General features: G+C 59.8%; 2 protein-coding genes across 5 annotated transcripts; one reads left to right on the top strand and one right to left on the bottom strand.

The window, feature by feature from the left end:
- Nucleotides 1–2298: 2298 nt before the first annotated feature.
- ECE1 (endothelin converting enzyme 1) lies at nucleotides 2299–14991 on the bottom strand. 4 transcript variants are annotated; one of them, XM_076356311.1, is made up of 20 exons: nucleotides 14918–14991; nucleotides 12787–12890; nucleotides 11792–12074; nucleotides 11617–11703; nucleotides 10479–10620; nucleotides 9684–9896; nucleotides 8172–8296; nucleotides 7665–7877; nucleotides 7380–7571; nucleotides 6695–6837; nucleotides 6499–6613; nucleotides 6157–6267; nucleotides 5821–5919; nucleotides 5632–5709; nucleotides 5132–5235; nucleotides 4814–4924; nucleotides 4618–4685; nucleotides 4349–4539; nucleotides 4161–4256; nucleotides 2299–3878 (listed from the first exon to the last, which is right to left on the bottom strand). In XM_076356311.1, the coding sequence occupies exons 4-20, from the start codon at nucleotides 11701–11703 to the stop codon at nucleotides 3702–3704; spliced, it is 2265 nt and encodes a 754-aa protein (XP_076212426.1). In that variant the 5' UTR covers nucleotides 11792–12074; nucleotides 12787–12890; nucleotides 14918–14991; the 3' UTR covers nucleotides 2299–3701. The 4 variants fall into 4 exon arrangements, with proteins under 4 accessions (XP_076212426.1, XP_076212427.1, XP_076212428.1 ...); XM_076356312.1 differs by having other exon boundaries at nucleotides 11792–11853; XM_076356313.1 differs by lacking the exon at nucleotides 11792–12074.
- Nucleotides 14992–16765: 1774 nt separating this feature from the next.
- Nucleotides 16766–24021, top strand: ALPL (alkaline phosphatase, biomineralization associated; the record flags this gene model as incomplete). Its single annotated transcript, XM_076356308.1, is given in 13 exon segments — nucleotides 16766–16829; nucleotides 18609–18686; nucleotides 18789–18908; nucleotides 19491–19585; nucleotides 19587–19607; nucleotides 20224–20398; nucleotides 20490–20665; nucleotides 21890–22033; nucleotides 22198–22267; nucleotides 22933–23067; nucleotides 23355–23546; nucleotides 23633–23752; nucleotides 23875–24021. Coding segments are annotated over 12 exon segments (1453 nt in total), but the record flags the coding sequence as incomplete, so codon positions are not given.

The following is a 24021-nucleotide window of genomic DNA, read 5'->3' as shown; positions in this document are numbered from 1 at the left end:
CACGCCCTTCCTACTGCCTCTAGTTCCTCTCCATTTCATTTTTCCTCCTATTTTTCCTGCTAGCTTTATTAGCACCTGGGAACCGACGTCTCGCCGTGGGCAGCTTGAGTTTACAGTGCTGAGCTCTTGTTTCGGAGCATCACCAACCCTTTTTCCAGTCCCACCAGTCTGTCACGTACCTGGCACAGCAGAGACGCTCACAACCACGTGACAAAAAGTGTAGTAGGAGCGCCAGAGCTGTTGGTGAACTTAGGAAGAGAGTAAAGGATTGGGGTATCACTGGAAAAGAGCTGTTTTCCTGCAGGAATTGTTTGAGGAAGCTTTTCGCCTGTTCACTGCCCAAAAATCTGACAGACCCCAGCACTGTCATGATGTGTTGGGGGTTAGGTCCTGCTCGGAGGGGGAAAGCTGGGAAGGAGAAGAGCAGTTCAGATGGTTGGGTTCAGCCTCTTGCACCTGGAAGGCTGCCTCGGCCCCACCAAACCTGTGAACAACCGCCCTTTCCAGCTCATTTTGGAGGCTCCAGCACACTCCAGGCGCCTGCTTTCACCCAGCACGGCACGGCAGCGCCTCCCTCTTTGGGCTTCTGCTTTTCCCCCCCACTGATCCCCTTCTAACACCCTCCAGGCAAAAAAAAAAAAAAACAAAAAACCAACAAAAACCCAAACACAACCAAAAACCAACTTAAAAAAAAAAAACCACCAGCCCTGCTTGGAGCTTTCCCCATTCCTCCTCTTGCCCAGGCTTAGCCCTCAGCAAACATCTCTGCCCTCCGGGGCACGGCTGAGCACAAAATAAAGCAAATACCACCCAGGATCAGGCAAGCCCACACCAGGCACTGGCACGCGAGCGGGATGAGTCACCTCCTGCCTACACCCGGCAGCTTCCCAGAGAGGCAAACATCCACCGCCGGCTCCAAGCCCAGCGTGGGGAGCCTTGACCGCGGCGTCCCCCTGCCATGATGCAAGCTGATGCTCGCCCTTGAAATCCTGCGCTGGGGCTGTCCCCTCGCGGTGGCCGAGACACCACCTGCCCGGTCCCTCACTGTGAGTAAACACCCGAGAGCCAAAATATTTCCCTTTCGGATGGCTAAACCACCTCTAACAGCATCCTACCTCTCCACGCAACGGGCTGTGCCCCCCTCCCTGCTTCTTGCAGCTGGGAAAACACTCTTTCACCCCAGCCTTGCTCTCCCCGCTTAATTCCTCTTTGCCTTACACCCACGCCGTTCCTCTCTTTTCCTAGGAACACAGGCATTTCACCGCATTTTAAACATGCGGGGCCGGATCCAGGCCAAAATACCACGCCGGCAGCGTCGCTAACTCCTGCTAGCCCAGGAGTGGAGAGTGCAGGCAGCGATTTTCTCGGCTCCACCGCCCTCTGCGGGTTTGCACCACCATTTCCAGCCAGATCCTGGGGAAAACAACGGCCACGGATGGTCTCCCAGCTCTGCAGGAAACAGAGGGCCTCGCACAGAGTCGTGCAAGCAGAAAGCCTTTCAGTTTAATCTGGGAGAGAAAACAGTGAAAACAGCAAGAGGGAAATTTTGCCGCGTTATTTATGCGACACTCGTGTCCCCTGCGTGCCACTGGCTCAGTCCTGCTCATCCCGGCAGCAAAAACGCTCTGTATTTCCAAGAGCTCACTACCGATGGGGCAAAACCAGGGGGGCTGCAGCCCAAACCCAGCCCCTGATAACAAGCCAGGGCTAAATAGCAAACGAGCACCCAGCACCATTGCTTGTTTTATGGCCATGAGCCCTCCCAGGTGCTGGGGTGAGGCACAGCGGGGAGCCTACGATCTAGGTGCTGCCTTGCATTTTTTGGGCAAGCCTGATGAAGCCACGGAGCATCCGCTCGGGAGCGAACGTTGGCCTGCGTTTTTGAGCTGGCAGCATCCAGCCAGCATCGCAGAGCTATAAATAAGGCCGTTTGGAGATCAACCTGTGCGGGGCCCATGCCGCTGGATCCAAGCACAGCCTGGCCAGCCAAAAACTCACCCGGGAGGACGGAGAAGCATCCGGGAAAGACCTCCCTGCTGGGGAGATGTGTGGGGCCATGCCATAGAGGTGGAAAGCAAACAACCACCCACAGCAAGAGTGAGGTTTTTGGGCACAAAAGCCTGGCTTTAGCCTCTGAGAGAGGCAGCAGACACCAAGTGCAGGCTGGGAAAAGCCTCCTCGGCTCAATTTTGTCAGTACAATTTTTGTCTCATTGGTGTGGACGGGGAGAAAAATGCAGATAAGAGGGATGCAAGGCTCTCCTGCTATCAGAAAAAACAAGTCATGAGCAGCTCCAGACCCAGTAAAAAGTATTTATTTCAGTTACGATAAGCCCCACATGTAGGGTGAAAAAATAGTTACAAAACACCCCCCCCATCCCTCCTTTTACATATAAATATTAAAAATCCCTCTACATCTTTGCTTTCTGTCTAGAGCAAGAAGGCACCCCACAAGACAACACACAGCACCTGAGCTACTGTCAGTGGTTTCCTCTGAAAACCGCAAAAGGAATATTAAAAAAAAAAAAAAAAAAGCCACTTTAAGAAAGCCCCTTGCCCCCATCCTGGCCAGATCTCGCACCAGTGCCAAACCAGCCGCAGGGGGATGGAGGTTTGGGGCTGTGCCATGATTTTGGGGCTTGCAGTTTCCTGGGCACAGAGGCCAGGCACGGTGGCGAGCGAAGCAAGCGGCAGGAACCACCTGCGCTTGTCTGGGGAAGCTTTTGGGCCAGGAAATCAGGGCTGACCTCGCTTCAGAGGGGACAGGAGGGAGAACCAGATGCTTCATCCGCACCGTCACCACCTTGGTTACATCTTTGGCACGTCAACTTTTCCCTTCGCACTCCGAAATTAAAGCTAATGCCAGGAGTCGCAGCATCCTAGCAGAGCCTTTCTGTGACCCGCAGCGTCCTCCAGACCTGTCCCCCAGGCCCCGCTGTCCCCAATTTTCCCATCAGCATTCTCCGAGGACTGTCCCTCCCAAAGAAACCCGGGATCCGGGGTCAGCTACTTGCATCCGCAGCCCGGGCAGCCCAATCCAGCTTCCCCAGCCAAGGGACTGTCACCACAGGGTGCTGCACCTACAGCTGCATTGAGTAAAAAAAATTAATAAATATACTAATCTTTGACTAAAAAAAAAAAAAAAAAAAAAAAAAAGCTTTTAAATGCATTTTCCCTGAAATTTTCCAGTGTATTCTACAACGCATGAAAAAAATATATATATTTCCCCCCCCCCCAAAAAAAATATATCTTAAAATATTTTCCATCCTCATGTGCGCATCTTTGGAGAGAGGAAGGTACATCAGGTGTATTTAGACACACAGCCAAACCCGCCTGCGCTGCAGCGTTCCCTTTATCGCCTCTGAAGAAGCTTTTGCCGGGGCGGTGGGTCAGGCTGGAGCACTGCCTGTGTAAATACAGGGTAGTGCCCGTGGACGCACGTGCCTCGACACGTGGCCCAGTCACGGTGGGAAAGAGAAGACCCCCAAATTGAAGTCATTTCACAAACGAGCGAGGGGATGAGGAGTTTTCACAGTGGATCGAACCTCAGACGATACCGGGGACGCGGGGCGCCGCTCCGGCTGAGAGCTGGGCAGTTCGTTGCACAGAGAAGTGGTTTGAGCCTCTCAAAAGAACCGGGGAAATTCAGCCGTCGGCAGAGGATGAAGCAACCGGCAGGTGGTTCCCTCGGGCGCTCGCCCATCACCAGACTTCGCACTTCTTGCGGGGATTCATGGGGGAGCCGAGGGGGCAGCTGAAATGCTCTGCAAACTCCCGGGAGTTGGAGACAGTGCCGATGACGCGGAAACGCGAGGGGCTGTGGGGGTCGGTGATGAGTCCCTCGTGCGAGCTCTCCGGCGTGCGAACCGAACACCACACCTGCAAGCGGAGGGCGAGAGGCGTGAGCGCCAGCATCTGCAACCATAGGGCACCACTCGGTGCCAAATCAGACCTCCCCGCTTGCGTGATGGGCACCAACAGAGCTCGAGCTCCAACTTTGTCCCGCTTTTTAACCAGCGGCACCCCAACCTGGTTCTCCATTCACCACGTAGCATCTCTGGAGACCTCAGTTTTGCTGTCACACCCTCCCAACACCATGTGGGCATGCCTGCAAATGCCCACAGTGCGTCCATCCTCGCTGCCCACCACCGAGTGACCTACCTGGGCAAAACCAACAAAGAAGAGCTGGTGGTTGGTGAGGCCGAGGGTCGGGAGGGTTTCCTCATCCCCATTCTTTTTCAGCCAGTTTTCATATGCCTGGAGACCGGGGACCACAGCAGGCTCAGGGGACAACACCGATCCCACCACGCCGTGCCACCCGCCGCATGTCCCCAGCCCCGTGGCCCTACCCGGTAGGCAGCCTTGAGGCCCCCGTTGTCAGCTATGTTCTCCCCGAGGGTGTGCTTGCCATTGACGGCCTCGCCATTGACGGTGTAGTTGCCATACTGCTCCACCATGCATGCTGTCTGATGCTTGAAGGCCTCCACCGAGGAGTTCTTCCACCAGGGACGCAGGTTGCCATCCTTGTCGTATTCCCGACCTGCCAAAAACACAGCGGGTCCTTCGTCACCTCAACGACCACCCCACCGGCAGCCCACCTGCCTGGCCCTGGCCATACCTTGGTCATCAAAGGCGTGCGTCAACTCATGGCCCACCACCACGCCGATCCCACCAAAATTCAGTGACCTGCAGGAGGGTGATGCTGAGATTTAGAGAGCAGCCGCTGCTCCCCGCAGCCATGAAATTTAGCCTCAAATTTTGGGACGGGAGGAAATTTGGGAATCCTGCCCTCTGCATTTTCCCTAGGCTCTTACTTGGGAGATGCACGGGTGTAAAAAGGGGCCTGGAGGATGCCAGCGGGGAAGACGATCTCATTCTTAGTGGGAGAGTAGTACGCGTTGACCGTCGGAGGCGTCATGCTCCACCTGCGGGGACACGAACGCGGCCAATGGGGCAGCACAAACCCATTGCTGATGTTTGCTCCGACACCATCGGCTTATGACAGTGCAAAGCCATTGGCCCAAATTTAACTCCCCAAACCCAGCGTGGTCTGGTGGACACCAAATCCCAGTGCTCCAGATATTGTGATATTCCCCGCTGAGCGCAACGGGGAAGCGGAGCGGAGGACTTACTGGTCCCGGTTTGGTGGTTTCCGGAGCTGGTCTGCGGTGACCCTGGCCGAGAAGTTGTAAAACTGCATGACGTTCTCAAAGTAGAGGTCGGACACGGCCTCGTACTGCAAAAGAGCAAGGCGTGAGTGACGCGTGGTGATCACCTAGCCCCACTCCTTCCTCCATGGTCATGTTTGAGCCTCCGGAGCCAGCTGAGTTACAGCCGCTCTTGTTTCCCCCCCTCTCCAACATCTGCGGAGTCTCGGGAGGGCAATGAATCACCGTTACGGAAACCGGCTCCTCCTCTTCCCGGGCAGGGATCCCGAGAGCCCCAGCCACCCCAGGACTGGCCCGCAGCTCTCTGGGAAGTCCCCGGAGAAGGGCCAAGGACATCGGTGAGACCCTTCTGGAGAAAACCTGGGGTTCAAGGCTACCCTGAGGCCATGGTGATGGACCCGTGTCCCACACACGCTAATGGAGGGGGGAATAGGAGACCCAGGGGACATATCTGACCAACTCACGTCATTAAAGACTTTATCCAGCTCCTTGGGGTCCATGATGAACTTGGGGTAGCCGATCATGTTGTAGATGGCATCTGCCTGGGGAGTGACAAGGACCAAAGTGCTTTTGGTGCCAGGGATGAAAGGACAGGCTCGCCCAGCTCCGCCACCACCACCTTCTCCTCCCCGGTGCTGCTGCCAGCGCCTCACCTTCTCTTTGGCCGATTTCCTCGTCTCTTCGTCCATCCACTGCAGGGTCTCCAGGCTTTCCTCGAAGGCTGTTTTAATCTCTGTGATCATTTCCTCTGCCTAGACAAAACGAGGTGGTGCAACGTTGGTCCAGAGAGCCAGCTTCCCACCGCAGAGAGGTCAAGGACCCTTCGCACCAGTGGGCAGGAAGAGGCTGGGATGCTGAGACGGCATGCGGACCGGTGAAAAACCCAGTGAACAGGGATGCACGGTAGACAAAGGGTGGGCAGAGAAACGTTGGCTGCCCCAGCCGGCCACCATCGTGGTGGCTCACACGCTGCTTGCTTGGGGACGTACCACCTGTTTGCTGTCCTCGGCGAAGGTGGCCTTGACGAACATGGCCCCCAGGGCGAAGCCCAGGTTGTTGTCCGTGTCGCTGATGCAAAACTTCCAGCGCGGGAGGCAGGTCTGCATGAGACGAGAGGTGGTCATCAGCAGTGGCACAGCCGAAGCCCCCCCACCTTCCCACCCCCTTGCCCTGCCAGGAGATGGGGTCCACATCCATCCCCCTGCACCAGAGCTGCCACCCTAAAACCTGCCCGACATCCCTATTTTTTGGATGCAACGTGATGGGGACTTTGCTTAAAAAGCTGTCACCATTTTAATGGTGATTTGGGGGCATCGGGGGCTCCCCCTCACCTTCTTCGTCCCATACATCACTTCCATGAATTTTTCCTCGGCGTCCTGGAAGCGCTGGTCAAGGAAAGGGCTGGTTTTCCGCACCAGGTTCCAGATCATGTAGTTGTTGAGGAGACTGCAGCGAGAGGTGGTAAGTGGGCAGCGGGACACGCCTGCCCACCCTGGGCACCCCTCTGCACGGGCTGGGGGCTCTCACCATTTATCCGTGGCCAGGATGAGGTCGGAGACCTGTTCCAGGTACTCCTTGGCGTAAACCACGACAGGCTCCGACTCGTTGAGCTCCACGGGGTAGAAGACCGTGGCGAGGAAGGGCATCCAGTCCACAGCCGGTGCCAGCTCCTGCAAAAGCCATGCCACCGCTATGGATCCGAAAACCATCGGAGGGGGGTGGCAGCCGCTTCCCAAGCTGGAAGCTGCTGCATCAGCCCCTGGTTTGAGGGATTCAGATGATTTTGCAAAAGACCGGTTCCCATAACAGCAGCATCCTCCAAAGGTCAGAGGGGAGTAAACAATTTCCTCTCGCAAAGGAAAAGAAAGTGGGGCGGGTGTCAAAAATGTTGACACAACCCATTAGGGCCCCTTTGGGGACACAGGGAGGTGACTGGGCTGACGTCTGCAGCCAGACTGAGGGCAGCAGCGCCGGGAGGGCGTTAGTGCCGTGGCGGGACGGCCACCAGCCCCAGGGGTGGTCCGGAGGCTGGGAGGAGCGGGTCAGGGTGGGATTTCCCCAAGGAGGACACGGGCCAAGCTATTGCACAAGAGCTTCCCAGGCGGTGTTTGGCTGATGTTGGGCTTCCTCGGAGGGGCTGCGTCACCTCCACCCGTCAGCCCTGCTTCCCAAACCACAGTGGAGCAGGGAGGCTCGCCAACCCCATCCCTACCTTCAGGTCTCCAGCCGTCATTTTATGGTAGATGACCTCCTCGTCCCGGTGCTTCTCCTGCGGGATGGTGATGTTGGCCAATGCCGTCTCGAAGTCCAAGATCTGCTGCATCTGCTGCCGCGTCGACTCCTCGTCGGTGCCTCCCAGGAACATCCCCAGCTGCACCATGTAGTTCAGGTACCCGGCGAGCACCTACGTGGCGGGATGGGGGAGAGATCAGCATGGTGGGTGCCACTCACCCACAGCACCTCCCCGGCAAAGCTAGATTTCCCCCGACGACCTTACCTTCTCATTCTCCGTCTTGTTCAGATAGTAATCCCGCGACGGCAGGCCTAACCCCGACTGATCCACCTGGATGACATTGCTGTTGGAGTTTTTGGAGTCGGCGCTGACGTAGACCGAGAAGAAGGGCGAGGTGCGGTAGTGTGCTGTCACCTCCCGCAGCGTCGCGTTGAAGTTGTCCCCTGCCCAGGGACCCGTGATGTTCCAGCCACCCAGCTGGGGACAGACAGCAACCAGCTTTCGGTTAAGGAATGACCATCTGGAGTTGCTTAAATATCCCTCCAGTACCCATCCTGGGGAAGAAACATCTTGCAACGGAGCTAAAAAGTCCAGGAGAGACAAGACCTGCCTATAAATCCCTGCCTCTCTCTGCCCGCCTGCCCTGGGGGATGCTCTTCCCTGGGAAGCACTGGGAATGGGGTCTGGCGGGTGCTGGGACTGCCCATAAACGAGGGGTTTTCCCCCATTTTGCAGAGGGAAGACAGCTTTTCCGCAAGGAAGGGGACGAACCTTTTGGATGAGCTCCATGAGCGGGGTGGCACGCAGCTCCTCGATCTTGCTCTCGTTCATGCAAGCTTGGTAATAACGCTGCGCCTTGCGCTCCGCCTCGCTCGACACGTTGGCCGTGGTGTTTTCTGTGGAAGGTACGCGGGGGGGGGGGGGGCTCACAGGGGGTCCCTGGGGATGGGCACCCGTCCCCCTGTGGGGCTACCAATACGCGCCGGAGCCCCCACCCTTCCACCGGACAAATATTCAGCCCTGTTTTGGGCAAAGCCAGGCTCCGAAAAGGCACCGAGGATTGCCCCGCTGGTCCCCTCCGTGCCCCCAAGAGCATCCCACGGTTCCCAGCCCATCCTGGCCTCCTGCCCCCATCTCCTCTCCCACCCGCAGCCACTGCTCCAGCTCTTCGGAGCAGAAAGATAAAGAAAGAAAAAACAAAAAGCATTTTTCCAGCAGCTCTGATGTTCCCAGCATCACCCAACCCCCCTGCGCTGCCCTTGCCCCCGTGCTGGCGCTCCCCAGCCCCATATTATTTATTCCTGCAAGAAGGAACAATAAACCCATCTTTCTCCTCCGCCTGCAAAACCATCCTTTTATGTGTGTGTCCCGCCCCCCCCCGTAAATTCTGCTTACCCAGAGGTTTTTTGGGGTTTTGTTGGGTTTTTTTATTTTATTTTCCTCATGACACAGCTTGCACCTTTGGCTTCCCAGCTGTGCTGTTTTTATTAACTAAAGGTCCCTCGGCTCCCAGGAATTCAAGGAAATGCCAAGCGCGACCGCTTGGCTGGAGGCCCGGTCCCTTCTCCCGGTAAAACCAGCACCAGATTTCTGCAGGAAGAGCCGGGGACGAAGCCATTCCCGCGCCACCCCCCTTCTCCCGAAGGACAACACTCTTCCCAAACCTTCTCTTTTCAGATAATCGGCCCCGGCGCAGTGGAAAGTGCTGATAAGGAGCCAGTTGTTTGCTCAAAGCTTGAACAAACCATCCCCGCTGGTTGCTCGGATAAGCCACCCTGCTTCAGTGTTCGCACGCATAGGCTGAGCCCGGGATCATCCCTCCGCTGGGGGAGTTTTGGCCCCAAAAAATGGCCAGATTGGCAGCCAGCCCCCCAAAAAGACTGCTCACAAAGGCTGGAAGCTATAGTAGGAGGAAAAAAAAAAAAAAATATCCTTGGGGTGATACTGGGGTGCTATGGCCTCTGGATATAGTCTGGGGTGCAAATCCTGAATTTCAGAGCTCCTGGGAACGCCGCCATGAGGTTTGCGGAGCCGAGGCCAGGACCCTTCCCCTACTTGGTGCCGAAGAGCTGCAACACCACGGTCAAAAATCCCAGGGGCATCCAGGATAGCAAACACAGCCAGGATCTGCTTCCCAACGTCCTCGCAGCGCACGCGTCACGGATTGGTTTGACGCTGGGGTTTAAGTCAAACCTTACATCCCCTCGGGCATGTTTTCAGCATCCCCCGGACCTAACAGGGCTCCTCAGCACCGCAGGGGTCCCACCGCTCCCGTGTACTCACCCAGCAGATGCTTCATGATGGCCTGGTTGTGCTCCCAGAGGTTGTTGAAGGTGCCCCAGCGTGAGTGGCCATCGGGGAGGGGGTTAGCCTTGATCCAGCCCCCGCAAGCGTAGCCGAAAAAGTCCTCGCAGGGATTCACCGCCCGGTCCAGCGAGCTGAGGATGGAGCTGGTGACGGAGATGCAGGCTTCCGACAGGCACACGGCGGGTGGCCCTGGGGGTGGGCACGATGGGTTCAGCTCCTCCGCCACGGAGCGATGAGCCGCACCGGGGAGCATCCCACCCCAGGGTGAGGGATGTGGGCAAATATCCCATCTGGTGCCAGAGCATCCCGCCCCGTACCCGAGCATCCCACTCCAGGGCAAACGATGTGGGCGAGCATCCAGTCCCATGCCTGAGCATCCTGCCCGGTGCCCGATCATCCTGTCCCAGGGCGAGGGATGCAGGCAAGCATCTCATCCTATGCCCGAGCATCCTGCCCAGTGCCCGAGCATCCCGTCCTGGGGTGAAGGATGCGGGCAAGCATCCCATCCTGTGCCCAAGCATCAAGCTCCAGGGTAAAGGATCAGATGAGCATCCCATCCTGCACCTGAGCGTCTTGCCCTGGGGCAAGGGATGCAGGCAAACACCCTGCCTTGTGCCCGAGCATCCCACCCTGGAGTGAAGGATGCAGGCAAGCATCCCGTCCCGTGCTCAAGCACCCCACCCCATGCCTGAGCATCCCATCCCAGGGAACCCCCCAGCAACCCGTCCCGGTCGAGGGAGTAGGATCTCTGCGCGGTGTGAGAGGACTTACGGGCTCTGTACTGGAAGATGAGACCCAGCAGACATGCCGCCAGCACGGCCGCCAGCACCCCCACCAGCACCACGAGCTGCTTCTCGGCATGTGTCCGCTCAGCCCAGCACCCCGGGCTGCTCCTCGAGCCGCGGAAGTTCACCTGAGGGAAAAGCAGCGACGTTTCCCCACCAGCAGAAAAACCCACCGACGCATCCTCCATTTTGCTTCCTACAGCCCACGGCACGAATTTGTCCCCCGGCGAGGGATCCGGCGTGGTTCAGGCTGGGAAAGGCGGCAGCTGCTTTCCAGAAACCAGCCAGGAAGGGCGGCACAATGGCAGGAAAGGGAGCGGGGCGAGCGTTTCGGCAGGCTCACCTGCTATCCTGTGCCACCCCAAACCCCTCCTTGAGCATGGCTATAACCCCCCGGGTGGTCCCCGTCCCCACCACCGGCGCTGGGACAGGGTGGGGGTCACGGTGGCGGCGGGAAGTGCCGTAACAGGATACTCCCACTCAGCCGAAAAACATCCCCAGGAAACATCCCAATGCGACGGCGAGCAGAGATGGCCCCGCCAGGGAAAGCAAAAACACAGTGGAGCTCTGATTTTGGGGGCAGAAAACACCATTCTAGGCAGAGACCAATGGGGCTGGGAGTGGGGCCCTCACAAAGAACATCGCTCCGGCCCCAGATCTTTCCCGGTGAGGCCGGACGCTGGCAGCCCGTGGGGTTTTTTGTTTGTTTTGGTTTTTTTTTCCTCGCCACCCTTGGCCCTTTTTAAGCTGCTTTCCCACTGCTCGGGGAGGAATTAACCTAATCCCCTTTTGTGCGGGGACAAAGCTCCCACTGCCACGATAATTGCTCGCCCCAGCCACGCCGGGAAAGGGTTTGGCCAGCAGAAAAACTGGGTGCTGGGGCGTTGCAAACAGCCGAGCCAGGATCCGGCCCCGCAGGCTCCCCTGTCGCTGGCTCCAGGTGCCTGGAGGGGAGCAAAGGGCAGCACCGGTGGGAGCCAACACGGCTCTGCCCACGCTGCACTTTGCCCCACGGAAAGGCTGGTCCCAGGCAGAAAACCCTCCTGCAACCCCCGCCCCGCTCCTGCTGTTTGCCAGGACCTGAAATACCCTTTTTTCCCCCTAAAACACACATGAAGCCCTACCTGGAAGCCGTTGGGGTACCCATCGCCTTCGCCGATGGAGTCCAGGGGGTCTTCATCATCCAACGTCGCCCGCTTGTAGGTCGACATCTGCACGGGGAGATCGGCAAATGGAGGTGTTCAGCAGCTCCGGGTCAAGGAAGAGGAGGAGGAAGGAGGGCGAGGAAGGAATACACACCCCCTAAAGCTGCCTCCTCCTCCAGGGAGCCAAATCCCGAATGGCTCCGGGGTGGTAAAGCGCTAAACAAACGCCGGAGGAAGGTTATGGAAAGCGACGAGGGCCGGAGCCAAAAGCTGAGCGAAGCCCGAACCCGCCTCGCTTTCCCCCGGGGCCGGGTTGTGCAACCGCCCCTTCAGCCTGGAATAAAGCCGGTTCCTCCTCCACTGGCTCCTGGCCCCGAAACGGGGAGAGGGACCCCCCTGTGCCAGGGACCCCTGGTATGCCGGGGACCTGAGAAAGGCTGGTAGCAGAGAAAATGGCTTTTCACCCCGAAACTACTGGCTTGCTCACGCTCCACGCCCCACCTGCAAACCATGCACACCCCGAAACACCCCGTGGGGTCCCTCTGAGCACCCAAAGGTGACGGCACCTTGAATTCAGGCTGCCGACGGGCTCCTTCCCAGCTCGCCGGCCCCCCGGGTGTTATTGCATGCCAGTGCCCGGCTCTTATCTTGCCCTCCCCCCCCCCAGTAGAAAAACGAGGGGAAACCTCACGGGTTGGCAGCCGGCCCTTATCGTGCTGCCGCCGCCGTTTCCTCCCCTCCTGGCACGACGGCCCTGCCACCCAGCCGGATTGTCTCCCGTCGTGGAAAACAACCCTCCGCCGAGGGGGTGAGCACACCCAAACCCAACCCGGCCCCCGCCACCGATGGGCCGAGCGGCACCGGTCACATCCCTTCGCCCCTGACGCAGCGCAGGGCGGGGGTTTGCACCCATCCAGATGTCCGCGTCCCGCTGCCATTGTCCCCAAAGGGACACCGAGTTGATCCGAACACGGCACAGCCGTGCCTCAGTTTCCCCTGGCGGGAACGTGCATGCAACGAAAGCTCCCGTTCTCAGTCCCGTCTCTGATAACGGCCTTCCCAAACCTCCCCTTGCACAATTAATAACGAATCCCATCCTCTCCCCAGATCCCGAGTCGCAGCCTGGGTTTAGTTAACCACAAAACCCACCTGGGGAGGAAAAAGGGTTAAAAGACACAGGCAGTTTCCCTCCTTGGTTGTGCAAAAAGCTCAGTTTCCAGCCCCAAAATCACCCCTGGGTGCCTGCCTCGAGCCTGCAAACGGCGGAGGGAAAAAGCTTTAACTGCAGGATTTTATCGCTGGTGAAATCTCATTTTATATTGTATTTTTTTCCATCCCCTTTCACTTTTTCCCCCCCCTATTTTTGCACATAGCTGAAATTTGCAGCTCCGGGCACAAATCCCCGCTCGCACGGTGGCGGGGGGGATCCACGAAGCCCCCACGGCTCCAAAGCACCAAATTCCTGGAGTCCCAGCTTTCGGCCAAGGCTTTCACTCCGTTTCCTGAGGAAATGAGGTTTTTTCAGCGATCCCCCACCCCGCCTGCCTGCCCCAGCCTGAAAACAGCAGGAAAAAGGGGAAAAAAGCAAAAAAAAAAACCCCACCCACTTTTTTTCCTTTCGCTGGGGACATGCTGGCTCAACCCCACATTAGACATCAGAGAATCCAAGCTGAGCTTGAACACACGCCCCCCAAAACACCCCTGAGGGGCACTGGGATCAACCCCCAGCATCCTTAATTTGGGGAAAATTGGGTCCGGGAGATACTTTTAGCACCTGTACCCCCCTTCCCCCCCCCCCATTGGGGGCATGGGGGCAAAGCAGCACCCATGGGTGCTCCCCACCCCTTGCTGCTCCCCAGCTTGCGAAGGGGGAACACCCTTTTTTGGGGTCAAAACAGGGTGGTTTTTGTTTCTCTCCCCCCCCCCCCCCGCTCTGTTGTTTGCTTAAATCACAATAAAAACACATTTCCCCAGCTCCAACGGGGGGCGGGGAGGGGGGCACCCAAGGGTGCAGGGGGGGCACCCACACTTTAGCCCCCCAGCCAAGGGATTTTCACCCTCTTTATAAGTTACAAAAGTCTTAACAGGGCCTTAAATTACTTGTTTTCCCCCCAAATCGCCCCTTTGCCTTAAAAAAATCAATAAACCCCACGTGCTTCGAGCCCGCACGCCCCGAAGAAGGTTCCGGGGTGAGGGGGGCGCCCACCACCCCGCTCACCCCCCCACCCTCCTGGGGAGCCCCTCACCCTGGCATCGGGGCGCCCCGAGCCGCCACCGGCTGCTTTCAATTCCCGCCCGGGCGCCATTTCGGAACAACCGCCGCCGCTATCGCGGGCGATGGCGTTTCTCTCGCCTCCCCCCCTGACCCATCCGTCCCCCCAGTTTCATCCCGAGCCCCCCCCCCCCCAAATCACCCCCAAACCTCCGCCTGGCCGAGCAGCACCCGCCCAGGGTCCCCCCCCCAGCACCCATGGGTGCCCCCTGCACCTCCACGGCCTGGAGTCAGCACCCAGCAGGGCTCAGCCTGTTCATTAGGATGCTCAGGGGGTAATTAGCAACGCCTGGTTTTAAGTGGGGACCCTGGAGTTAATTAGGGGTGCTGGGAAGGGGGTTTGGGTGGGCACCCAGTTTTGCAGGAAGCTCCAGCTGTAGATAAATTTTTTAAAAAAGCTTAAAAAGGAGCAAAAAAGGGTTAAAGTTTACAAAAAAAAAAAGGGGGTGGGGAGCCCAGTTTGGGATTGTTTGCAAACAGCCCCCCCAAAAGCGGGTGCTGCTGGGTGCGGGGCCACCCTTGCACCCCTCTGCTTGCAGAGGGAAACCCAGTGCAAATCCCCGGGGGTTTGGGTCAAGGGCTGGGTGCTGGGGTGTATTGGGGGGGGACGACACCCACTTTGGGGGTGCCATGTCCCCCCCCGGGGACCTGCTGGCCACAAAGCAAACCCGGCTGGGGGAATCGATGTGGGGTGGCAGGGGGGCACCCAGGGGTGCTAAGGGGTGCAAGGGGGGTCCCTTGGGGGGTGCAGGGGGATCCCTTAGAGGTGCAATGGGGGATCCCATGGGGGTGCACAGGGGTCCCTTGCGGGTGCAACGGGGGATCCCATGGGGGTGCAATGGGGGTCCCTTGGGGGTGCATGGGGGTCCCATGGGGGTGCAATGGGGGTTCCCATGGAGGTGCAATGGGCATCCCATGGGAGATGCATCACCCCGCGCCCCGGTTTGGCCAAGTGACCCAGACCCGACCACCTCCAGATTTGGGGTGCCGGGTGGGTCCCCCACTCACCATGGCTGCCACCCCGCTCCTGCCGGCCTCGGCCCCCGTTGGGGCGAGCGCCCGCCTGAGCCCCGGCGCAGCTCGTTACGCCGCCACGGCCTACGGAGGGTGACGAAGGGTGACGAGCAAAGGATGTACCTGGGATGGGAAAACCAATGGGGCCGACGGGAGGGACGGGCTTCCTCGCTCGCCTCCTTTAACTCTTTCGGGGGGCCCCAAACCCCATTTTGGGGGTCCCCATGCCCCCCCCCAGCTGCTGAAAGCACCCCCCTGATAAATCACCGCAGCTCGCTCGCTGGCAAAGGGATACGGCGTTTCTCCTGGGAGCGTGCAAGCATGCAATCCTGCAAGCATGCGATTGTGCAAGCATGCAAGCGTGCAAGCACACAATGTTGCAAGCGCACGATTCTGCAGGCATGCGGTTGTGCACATGTGCAAGCACATGGCCGTGCAAGCACATGGTTGTGCAAAGATACAAGCATGCAATTGTGCAAGCATGCACTTGTGCGAGCAAGTGGTTTTGCAAACAGCCAAGCACACCGTTGTGCAAGGGGGCACACATGCAATTTTACAAGCATGCCCACGGGCAACTGTGCAAGTGTGCAAGCACACACTCTTGTGCAAGCTTGCAAGCCTGCAATTGTATGCAAGCATACAAGCACACAATCGTGCAAGTGTGCACGTGCCCAATTGCAAGCCTGCAATTGTGCAAGCATACAATTATGCAAGCTTATCAGCGTGCAAGCATGCAAGCGTGCAAGCGTGCTCCTCGGGCTGCAACCTTGCACACACACACCCTCCCCCCCGTGTGTTTAACAGCCCCTCGAAGGGTTTGGGGGTTCGAGCCTGGCCGGGTTTGTGCACGCAGCCTCGCAGCAAGGAGTTCCCCGGGTTGCAGCTTTCCGTGTGCTGGGCTAATGAGCTTTTTAATGAGCTTTTCATCACCAGCAAGCACCCGCAGCTGCGTGCGTGTGGGGTGACAGGGATGGGGGGGGGGGCACACACACGGTGCCACCACCTCGGACCCCCGTGCCACGGCAGCGGGCTGAGCACTGGCGCACTCATCTCACACATGGGGCTGGCAAACCGCATCGCTGGGCTGGGAAAGAGCTGGGGGGGGGGGGGTGTGATGAAAAGGGCCGGAGGGGGGGTGGGGGGTGCCGGAGGGGGGGTGCCGGAGGGATTTGGGGACCTGCAGGAGCCATGCCCATCCCCCTGGCGTCGGGGCGGCGTTGGGGCACCCTTGGTGGCACCCCGAAGCTTTCGGGGAACGGATTTTTGGGCTGAGACCGCCACCTTCTGGGAAGCCACCCACGGCTCCGCGGGCCACGGAGCCCCACGTTCCCCCACGACGGGGAAACTGAGGCAGGGGAGGGTGTCACACTCCTGCCCTTGCGACGAAGCCTTGTTTATTGTAGGGCCTACAGTAAAGCCGTTTCAGGCAGGGCGCACTCGTGGGCTGCAGCAGGAGCCCGGGTGGGGAAACTGAGGCAGGAGAGACACCCCCCCCCATCACCCCCCCCCCCCCCCCCCAAAACCACGCTCGTGTCGCTGGCACATTTTGGGTGAAAATAATGCAAAATCCGGCAAAACACACATCTGCCTTCCCCAGGGGTGCACTCCACTTCCCCCCCGCCGCGTGGGGACGGGGGTGCTCAGCACCCGCATCCGCGCTTGGGTGCACCCCAGTCCTCCCAGTCCTCCCAGTAAAACCCGGCAGAGGGCACCAGTAAGCCCAGTTTGTTGCCTTCCCCCCCCCCCCCCCCCCCGTGCTGGCAGCGGGGGGAGGGTGGAGGAAGGGGAGGAGGAGGAGGAGGCGAAGGCCGGGTGCGGGGGGGATTTAAGGGCTCGCTGTCCCCCCGGCCCGGCCTCCTCCCGCCGCCCAGGAGGGACGTGGGTGTCGGGACCCAAGTTTGTGCGGGTACGTGTCCCCTCCCCGGCGGTAAGGACACCCCGCCACCCCCCCGCCCGGGGCCACCGCTGCCACCCCCGGGGGAGCGGGGGTCCCTGGGGAGCGGGGGGTGCGGGGGTGGGCTGGGGATGGGGGGTGCAAGGAGGGGGGGGAGGGTGCGCTGGGGATGTGGGGGTGCGATGGGGACATGAGTGTGCAACAGGGACACGGGGGTGTGATGGGGACACGGATGTGCAATGGGAATGTGGGTGTGCAATGGGGACACGGGCATGTGGTGGGGACACGGGTGTGTGATGGGGACACGGGTGTGCAACAGGGACATGGGTGGGTGATGGGGACACAAGTGTGCAACAGGGACATGGGCATGTGATGGGGACATGGGTGTGCAACAGGGACATGGGTGTGCAATGGGGACATGGGCATGTGATGGGGACATAGGTGTGCAACAGGGACACGGGTGTGCAACGGGGACATGGGCATGTGATGGGGACACGGGTGTGTGACAGGGACACAGGTGTGCGATGAGGACACAGGTGTGCAATGAGGACACGGATGTGCAATGGGGACATGGGCATGTGATGGGGACATGGGTGTGTGATGGGGACATGGGTGTGCAACAGGGACACAGGTGTGTGATGGGGCCCCGGGTTTGTGATGGGGACACAAATGTGCGATGGGGACACGGGCGTGCGATGGGGACACGAGTGTGCAGCAAGGACACGGGCATGTGGTGGGGACACAAGCGTGCAACGGGGACACGGGCGTGCGACGGGGACATGGGTGTGCAATGGGGACATGGGCATGTGGTGGGGACACAAGCGTGCAACAGGGACACAGACGTGCGATGGGGACATGGGTGTGCAATGAGGACATGGGCATGTGATGGGGACACAGACGTGCGATGGGGACATGGGTGTGCAATGAGGACATGGGCATGTGATGGGGACCTGGGTGTGCAACGGGGACACGGGCATGCGATGGGGACATAGACATGCAACGGGGACACGGACATACAGCAAGGACATGGACTTGTGATGGGGACATGGGCATGTGGTGGGGACACGGGCGTGCAACGGGGACAGACGTGCAACAGGGACATGGGTGTGCGATGGGGACGTGGACACACGGTGGGGACGTGGACACACGGTGGGAACACGGGTGCGTGATGGGGATGCAGACACGCAACGGGGACATGGATGTGAGATGGGGATATAGACATGATGGGGACACACGATGGGGACACAGACGTGCGGTGGGGACATGGGCATGGGATAGGGACACAGACATGGGATGGGGACACACGTGATGGGACACGGGTGTGCAACGGGGACATGGACATATGATGGGGACAGGGACATGCTATAGGGACCCCGATGTGCAATGGGGATGCAGCTACGATGGGGACGGGGACATGCTATAGGGACACGGCCATGCAATGGGGACCCCAACGTGCAATGGGGACCCAGCCGTGATGGGGGCGTGGCCATGCAATGGGGACAGGGACACGCGATGGGGACCCAGCCACGTGACGGGGACCCCGCTGTGCCACGTGCACACGGGGGCCGTGCCACCGTCCCCCAGCCCCGGGTTGGTGCCAGTGAGGTGACGCCCCGTGGGACCGGTGGCGGGGGGGGCAGCTGGCACGTCCCCAGGGGGTCACATCGGTGACCACGTGGGGAGGGGACATTTCCCTCCCGTCCTCGCTTGGCTGAGCCCCGGGGCAAAGGTCTTGGTGGGGAAACTGAGGCACGGAGCGGGTGCCCCCCGCTGCAGCTCTCTCTTATCCAGCACCCGCTCAGCGCCGCAGGATGAAGGCTCTCCTCCTCATCCTCCTTGCCCAGCTCGGCTCGGCATCGCTGATCCCCGGTAGGTGAGGTTTGGGGGGGCAGGGGCTGCACCCCCAAATGTTGGTGCTCTTGGGTGCTATGGAGCCCGGTTTCTCCCCCCCACCCCACCCCCACCCCGCAGAGAGGGAGAAGGACCCCGAGTACTGGCGGGGGCAGGCGCAGGAGACCCTGCGGGCTGCCCTGCGGCTCCAGCGCCTCAACCAGAACGTGGCCAAGAACCTCATCCTCTTCCTGGGTGACGGTGAGACGGGGGCACCCACCGCGGGGGGGGGGGGGGGGGGGGGCAAGAGGAGGAGCGGGGGCTGCAGGGGACGGGTGCCGTGATAAAGTGGGTGCTGCCATAAAGTGGGTGCAATAAAGTGGGTGCTACGGTAAATTGGGCGTGCAATAAATTGGGTGTCATGATAAAGCGGGTGCTGCAATGAAGTGGGTGCTGCGATAAACTGGGCTTGCGATAAATTGGGTGCTGCGATAAATTGGGTTTACAATAAGTTGGGTGCTGGGATAAACTGGTTGCTGCGATAAACTGGGTTTGCAATAAGCTGGGTGCTGCAATGAATTGGATTTGCAAAAAATTGGGTGCTGTGATAAATTGGGTGCTGCGATAAACTGGGTTTGCAATAACTTGGGTGCTGGGATAAAGCGGGTGCTGCAATAAATTGGGTTTGCGATAAACTGGGTGCTGGGATAAACTGGCTGCTGCAACAAACTGGGTTTGTAATAAATTGGGTGCTGGGATAAACTGGGTGCCCGCTGGCATTGCATGGCACCCGTGCGGCGAGCTGGCCCGTCCTCAGCGGAGAGCTGACGGGTGCCCTGGCAGGCATGGGCGTCTCCACCGTCACGGCCGCCCGCATCCTCAAAGGGCAGCTGCAAAACCTCAAGGGCGAGGAGAGCCTGCTGGAGATGGACAAGTTCCCCCTACGTCGCCTTGGCCAAGGTGAGCCCCCCGGGGGGGTGGGGGGCAGATCCTGAACTCCCCCAGGACGCCCGTGGGGGATGCGATGCCCACCGCAAGGTCACGGGCGGGCGGCCGGCATCGACCGGGAGCCGAAATTAGGTCAGGGGCGGGCGAAGGGAGCTGGCTCTGGTGCCCGCTCGCCGTGCCAGGGTCCGGCCCGTGGGAACTGGGGAGGGGGGCGGGACGAGGCCGCCCGACTGTGGGAAGCCGCGGGACACCCCCCCCCCCCCCGCTGCTTCTCCTGGGGTCATTTTGCTGAACAAAAGGCTTTTTTTAATTATTAAATTGGAAGTCCTGGCTGCTCCCCGCTGTCTCCCTTTGCCCCGCGGGGGATGCTTGCAGCAGCAGCTTCTCTCTCTCCCTGCCTAAAAACGGGCTGAAAAAAAGCTAAAAGCATCAAAACGCAGCGAGGGGAATGATGTGCAATCACGTCATGGGGGCCAAGGGGCAAAAGAGGGGGTGCACAGGCGGGATGGGGGTCCGGTGCAGCCAATCAGCGTGGGGAGGGAGCTCCAGGGTGGGGATGATGATGGTGCTGGTGCTGGTGGTGCTGATGGTGGTTTATTTATCTACACCCCCCCCCCGCCCCCCCAAGACCTACAACACAAACGCGCAGGTGCCCGACAGCGCGGGCACGGCCACCGCCTACCTCTGCGGCGTCAAAGCCAACGAGGGGACAGTGGGTGTCAGCGCCGGCGTCACCCGTGACCGCTGCAACACCACCAAGGGCCAGGAGGTGACCTCCATCCTCCGCTGGGCCAAGGATGGAGGTGAGGGGGCTGGTGGGTGCCGGGGGGGGGGGGGGTAAAGCGGTGAGTTTTGGGGGTGTTCCAACCATTTCCCTCTGAATTCGTGGTGCAGGCAAGGCGGTGGGCATCGTCACCACCACGCGGGTGACCCACGCGACGCCCAGCGCCGCCTACGCCCACTCCGCCAACCGCGACTGGTACTCGGATGGAGAGATGCCCCCAGATGCGCTGGAGGGTGGCTGCAAGGACATCGCCCGGCAGCTGGTGGAGAACATCCCCGACATCGAGGTAGGGATGGGGACGGGGCCACCAGGGATGCGGGCTGGAGCCACCCAGGGACGGGAACAGGACCACCCAAGGATGAGGACGGGGCCATGGGTAGAGGTGGGACCAGGACTACCAATGGGTGCAGGGCTGGGATCCCCAGTAGATACTGGGCTGGGACCACCAGTGGGTGAAGAGCCAGGATCCCCGGGAGATGTTGGACTGGGACCACTGACGGATGCAGGGCTGGGACCCCCAGCAGATATGGGGCCGTCACCACCCGTGGGTGGAGAGCCAGAACCCCCAGCAGATGTGGGACCAGGACCACCCATGGGTGAGGTACCAGGGCTGTTGGGTGGATATGGGACCAGGACCACCGATGGACGCACCGCCAGGACCCCCATCAGACGTAGGGCTGGGACCACGAGCACATAATAGGACCAGACCCCCAAATCCCGCTTCACCCCCCTCCACCCACATCCACAGCAGCCCCCTCCTTTCTCATACTTCCCATACCCAAAACCCTCCATTTTCCCCCCCGATTCTGCCCCTTGCTGCGGATTTACGCAGAAATTCAGCCCTGTAAATAAATACTCTTCTGTCCTTCAAAATAGCCCCAAAGCAAAACATTTCAGCCTGTTATTTAGCTCTTTAATAGCCTCTTCTTCTGTTTTTTTTCCCTTTAATATAATTTTAACTCTGTCCCAGGCTGGAAATAATTATATAGCAGGGAAAAGACATTTTTTTCCCTTTTTTTTTTTTGCTTAATAATTTTGGCGGCGGTGTTTTGCAGCTTTATAATTCACCTTCTGCGCGGAGAAAGCGGGGGGGAATAAAAAAAATCTCTGCTCGGTTATAAATAACGGAGGCCAAATAAATCAGGCTCCAAAACAAACTGTGAGAGCTGCGGGATGGGGCTCCGTCCCGGCGGGTTCACGCGGGGACCCCGATGTGGAGCATCCCTCCCACAGATGTGAAAATTTTTTTTTTTAAAAAGCCAAATTTGCCGCTGGAAATGATTATTTTTGTCTTGGGTTTTAATTAATAGGAAGAGATTCAGGGTTATTTCGAGCGAGGTGAAATTCCTCGGGTGTTTTCGCCCGCTTTTTTGCGCAACGCCAGGGTTTTCCTGGACATCCCGCTCCGCCTCGCCAGGGTTTTTCCCCCATTAAGCCCAAATTGGGGGGGGGGAAATTAAAAATAATTTAAAATCATTTTTAAAAATGCATTTTTTCCCCCCTTTGGCAGGTGATCTTGGGCGGCGGGCGGAAATATATGTTCCCCAAAAACGCCAGTGACGTGGAGTATCCCCACGAGGACAAGCACCGGGGTACCCGCCTGGACCGCAGGGACCTCGTCCAGGCGTGGCATGATGCCAAGCCCCCCGGCAAGGTGACGGGGACTTTTTCTGGGGGGGGGTACATACACGTCACCCCACTGTAACCTTACAAAGCCATTCCTGGGGTGGTGGTGGGAGCTATTTTGGGGAGGGGGCTATAAAGCAGCCCTGGGGTTGGCAGAGGCGATGGGGAGGTGACGACCCGCCTGTCCCCCAGGTCGCCAAGTACGTGTGGCACCGGCGAGACCTGCTGGCGCTCAACCTCAGCCACGTCGACTTCCTCTTGGGTGAGTCCCGGCGCCCAGGGGTGCCCCGGCCTCAACCGCGTGCCTTGGGGGACCCCTGGCCCGTCCCGGGGTGCTGGGGCAGCTGGAGTGGCCAGTTACCCCCTGGGGATGCTGGTACTCCCAAGGGATGCTGGTACCCCGCCCTGGGGATGCTGGTACCCCCAAGGGATGCTGCTACCTCCAAGGGTACCCCGCCCCGGGGATGCTGGTACTCCCAAGGGATGCTGGTACCCCGCCCCGGGGATGCTGGTACCCCAAGGGATGCTGGTACCCCCAAGGGATGCTGCTGCTCCTCTGGGGATGCTGGTACCCCGAAGGGATGGTGTTACCCCCCCAGGGATGCTGGTAGCTGCCCTGGGGATGCTGGTACCGCCCCCCCCCCGCCCCCCCCGGGGATGCAGTTTTCACCCCCTGGGGATGCAATTTTTTTTGGCCCATGCTGCAATTCTCCAGCCCAGCTGGGCTGCAGGATTCGGCCGGGCCGGAGGAAGGAAGGCTGGGAGCATCCCCCGGCTCCTATCTAATCACCCTGGATCCCGGTGGCGGGTGAAACGCTTGAACCAGCACAAGAAGCGGGCGGCGGTGCTGGATTTGGCCCCCCCCCCCCCCCCTTTTTTTTTTTTTTGGTGGGGAAAGGTTGTCCCCAGCCGTGTCACTGTCCCCAGGCCTCTTCGAGCCGGGTGACATGGTGTACGAGCTGGATAGGAATAACGAGACGGATCCGTCCCTCACCGAGATGGTGGCTGTGGCCATCAGGATGCTCCAGAAAAATCCCCGGGGGTTTTTCCTCCTGGTTGAAGGTGGGAGGAAAAGGGGGGGGGAGGAGGGGGGTGCAAAGGGGGAGTAAAGGGGGTGATGGGGGTGCAAAAAGGGGGGAGAAGGGTGATGGGGATGCATGGGGAGAAACAAAGGGGAGGGGGGGGGAAAGGAGGGTGATGGGCGTGCAAAATGGGGGGGGGAAGCAAAGCTGGGGAGAGGAAGGCGATGGGGGTTGCCAAGGGGGAGGGATACCAAGGCGGGGGGGATGCGGCTGGGGGGGCCGCGGCGGGCGATGCCGGGCGATGCCGAGCGGTGCCGGGGACCGCAGGGGGCCGCATCGACCACGGGCACCACGAGGGAAAGGCGAAGCAGGCGCTGCACGAGGCGGTGGAGCTGGACCGGGCCATCGGGCTGGCCGCCCGCCTCACCTCGCCCCAGGACACCCTCAGCGTCGTCACCGCCGACCACTCGCACGTCTTCACCTTCGGCGGCTACACCCCTCGTGGGAACCCCATTTTCGGTGAGTCCCTGCCGTGCCATGGGGGGGGGGGGCGGGACACACACACCTTGGGGACGTCCCCGTGCTGACGGTGCCGCCGCCGCCAGGTCTGGCCCCGATGCAGAGCGACGTGGACCGCAAACCCTTCACCTCCATCCTCTACGGCAACGGCCCCGGCTATAAAATCGTGGCAGGCGAGCGAGAAAACGTCTCCGCCGTGGATTTCGGTGAGTGCATTTTGGGGCAACCACCACCACCCCCCCCCCCCCCCCCCCCGAAATTATTACAGCATGGTTAAAATTAGTGCTTTCTAAAAATTATTCTTATTTTTGGCTTTTTTTTGCCCCAGCGCACGCCAACTACCAGGCGCAGTCGGCCGTGCCGCTGCGCCAGGAGACCCACGGCGGCGAGGACGTGGCCGTTTTCGCCCGCGGCCCCATGGCCCACCTCCTCCACGGGGTCCACGAGCAAAATTACATCCCCCACGCCATGGCTT

Source organism: Aptenodytes patagonicus, chromosome 19 (genome assembly GCF_965638725.1).
Source record: "Aptenodytes patagonicus chromosome 19, bAptPat1.pri.cur, whole genome shotgun sequence".
NCBI lineage: Eukaryota > Metazoa > Chordata > Aves > Sphenisciformes > Spheniscidae > Aptenodytes > Aptenodytes patagonicus.
This window is presented reverse-complemented; position numbering and strand designations above follow the sequence as displayed.

What these genes read in the sequence shown, in the direction of transcription:
- ECE1 (XM_076356310.1), bottom strand. An exon ending in TGACGGCTGGAGACCTGAAG is followed by an intron (nt 6,838 to 7,379) that starts GTAGGGATGGGG and finishes TGGCTTTTGCAG; the next exon opens with GAGCTGGCACCGGCTGTGGA. An exon ending in GGAAATCGGCCAAAGAGAAG is followed by an intron (nt 5,710 to 5,820) that starts GTGAGGCGCTGG and finishes GTCACTCCCCAG; the next exon opens with GCAGATGCCATCTACAACAT.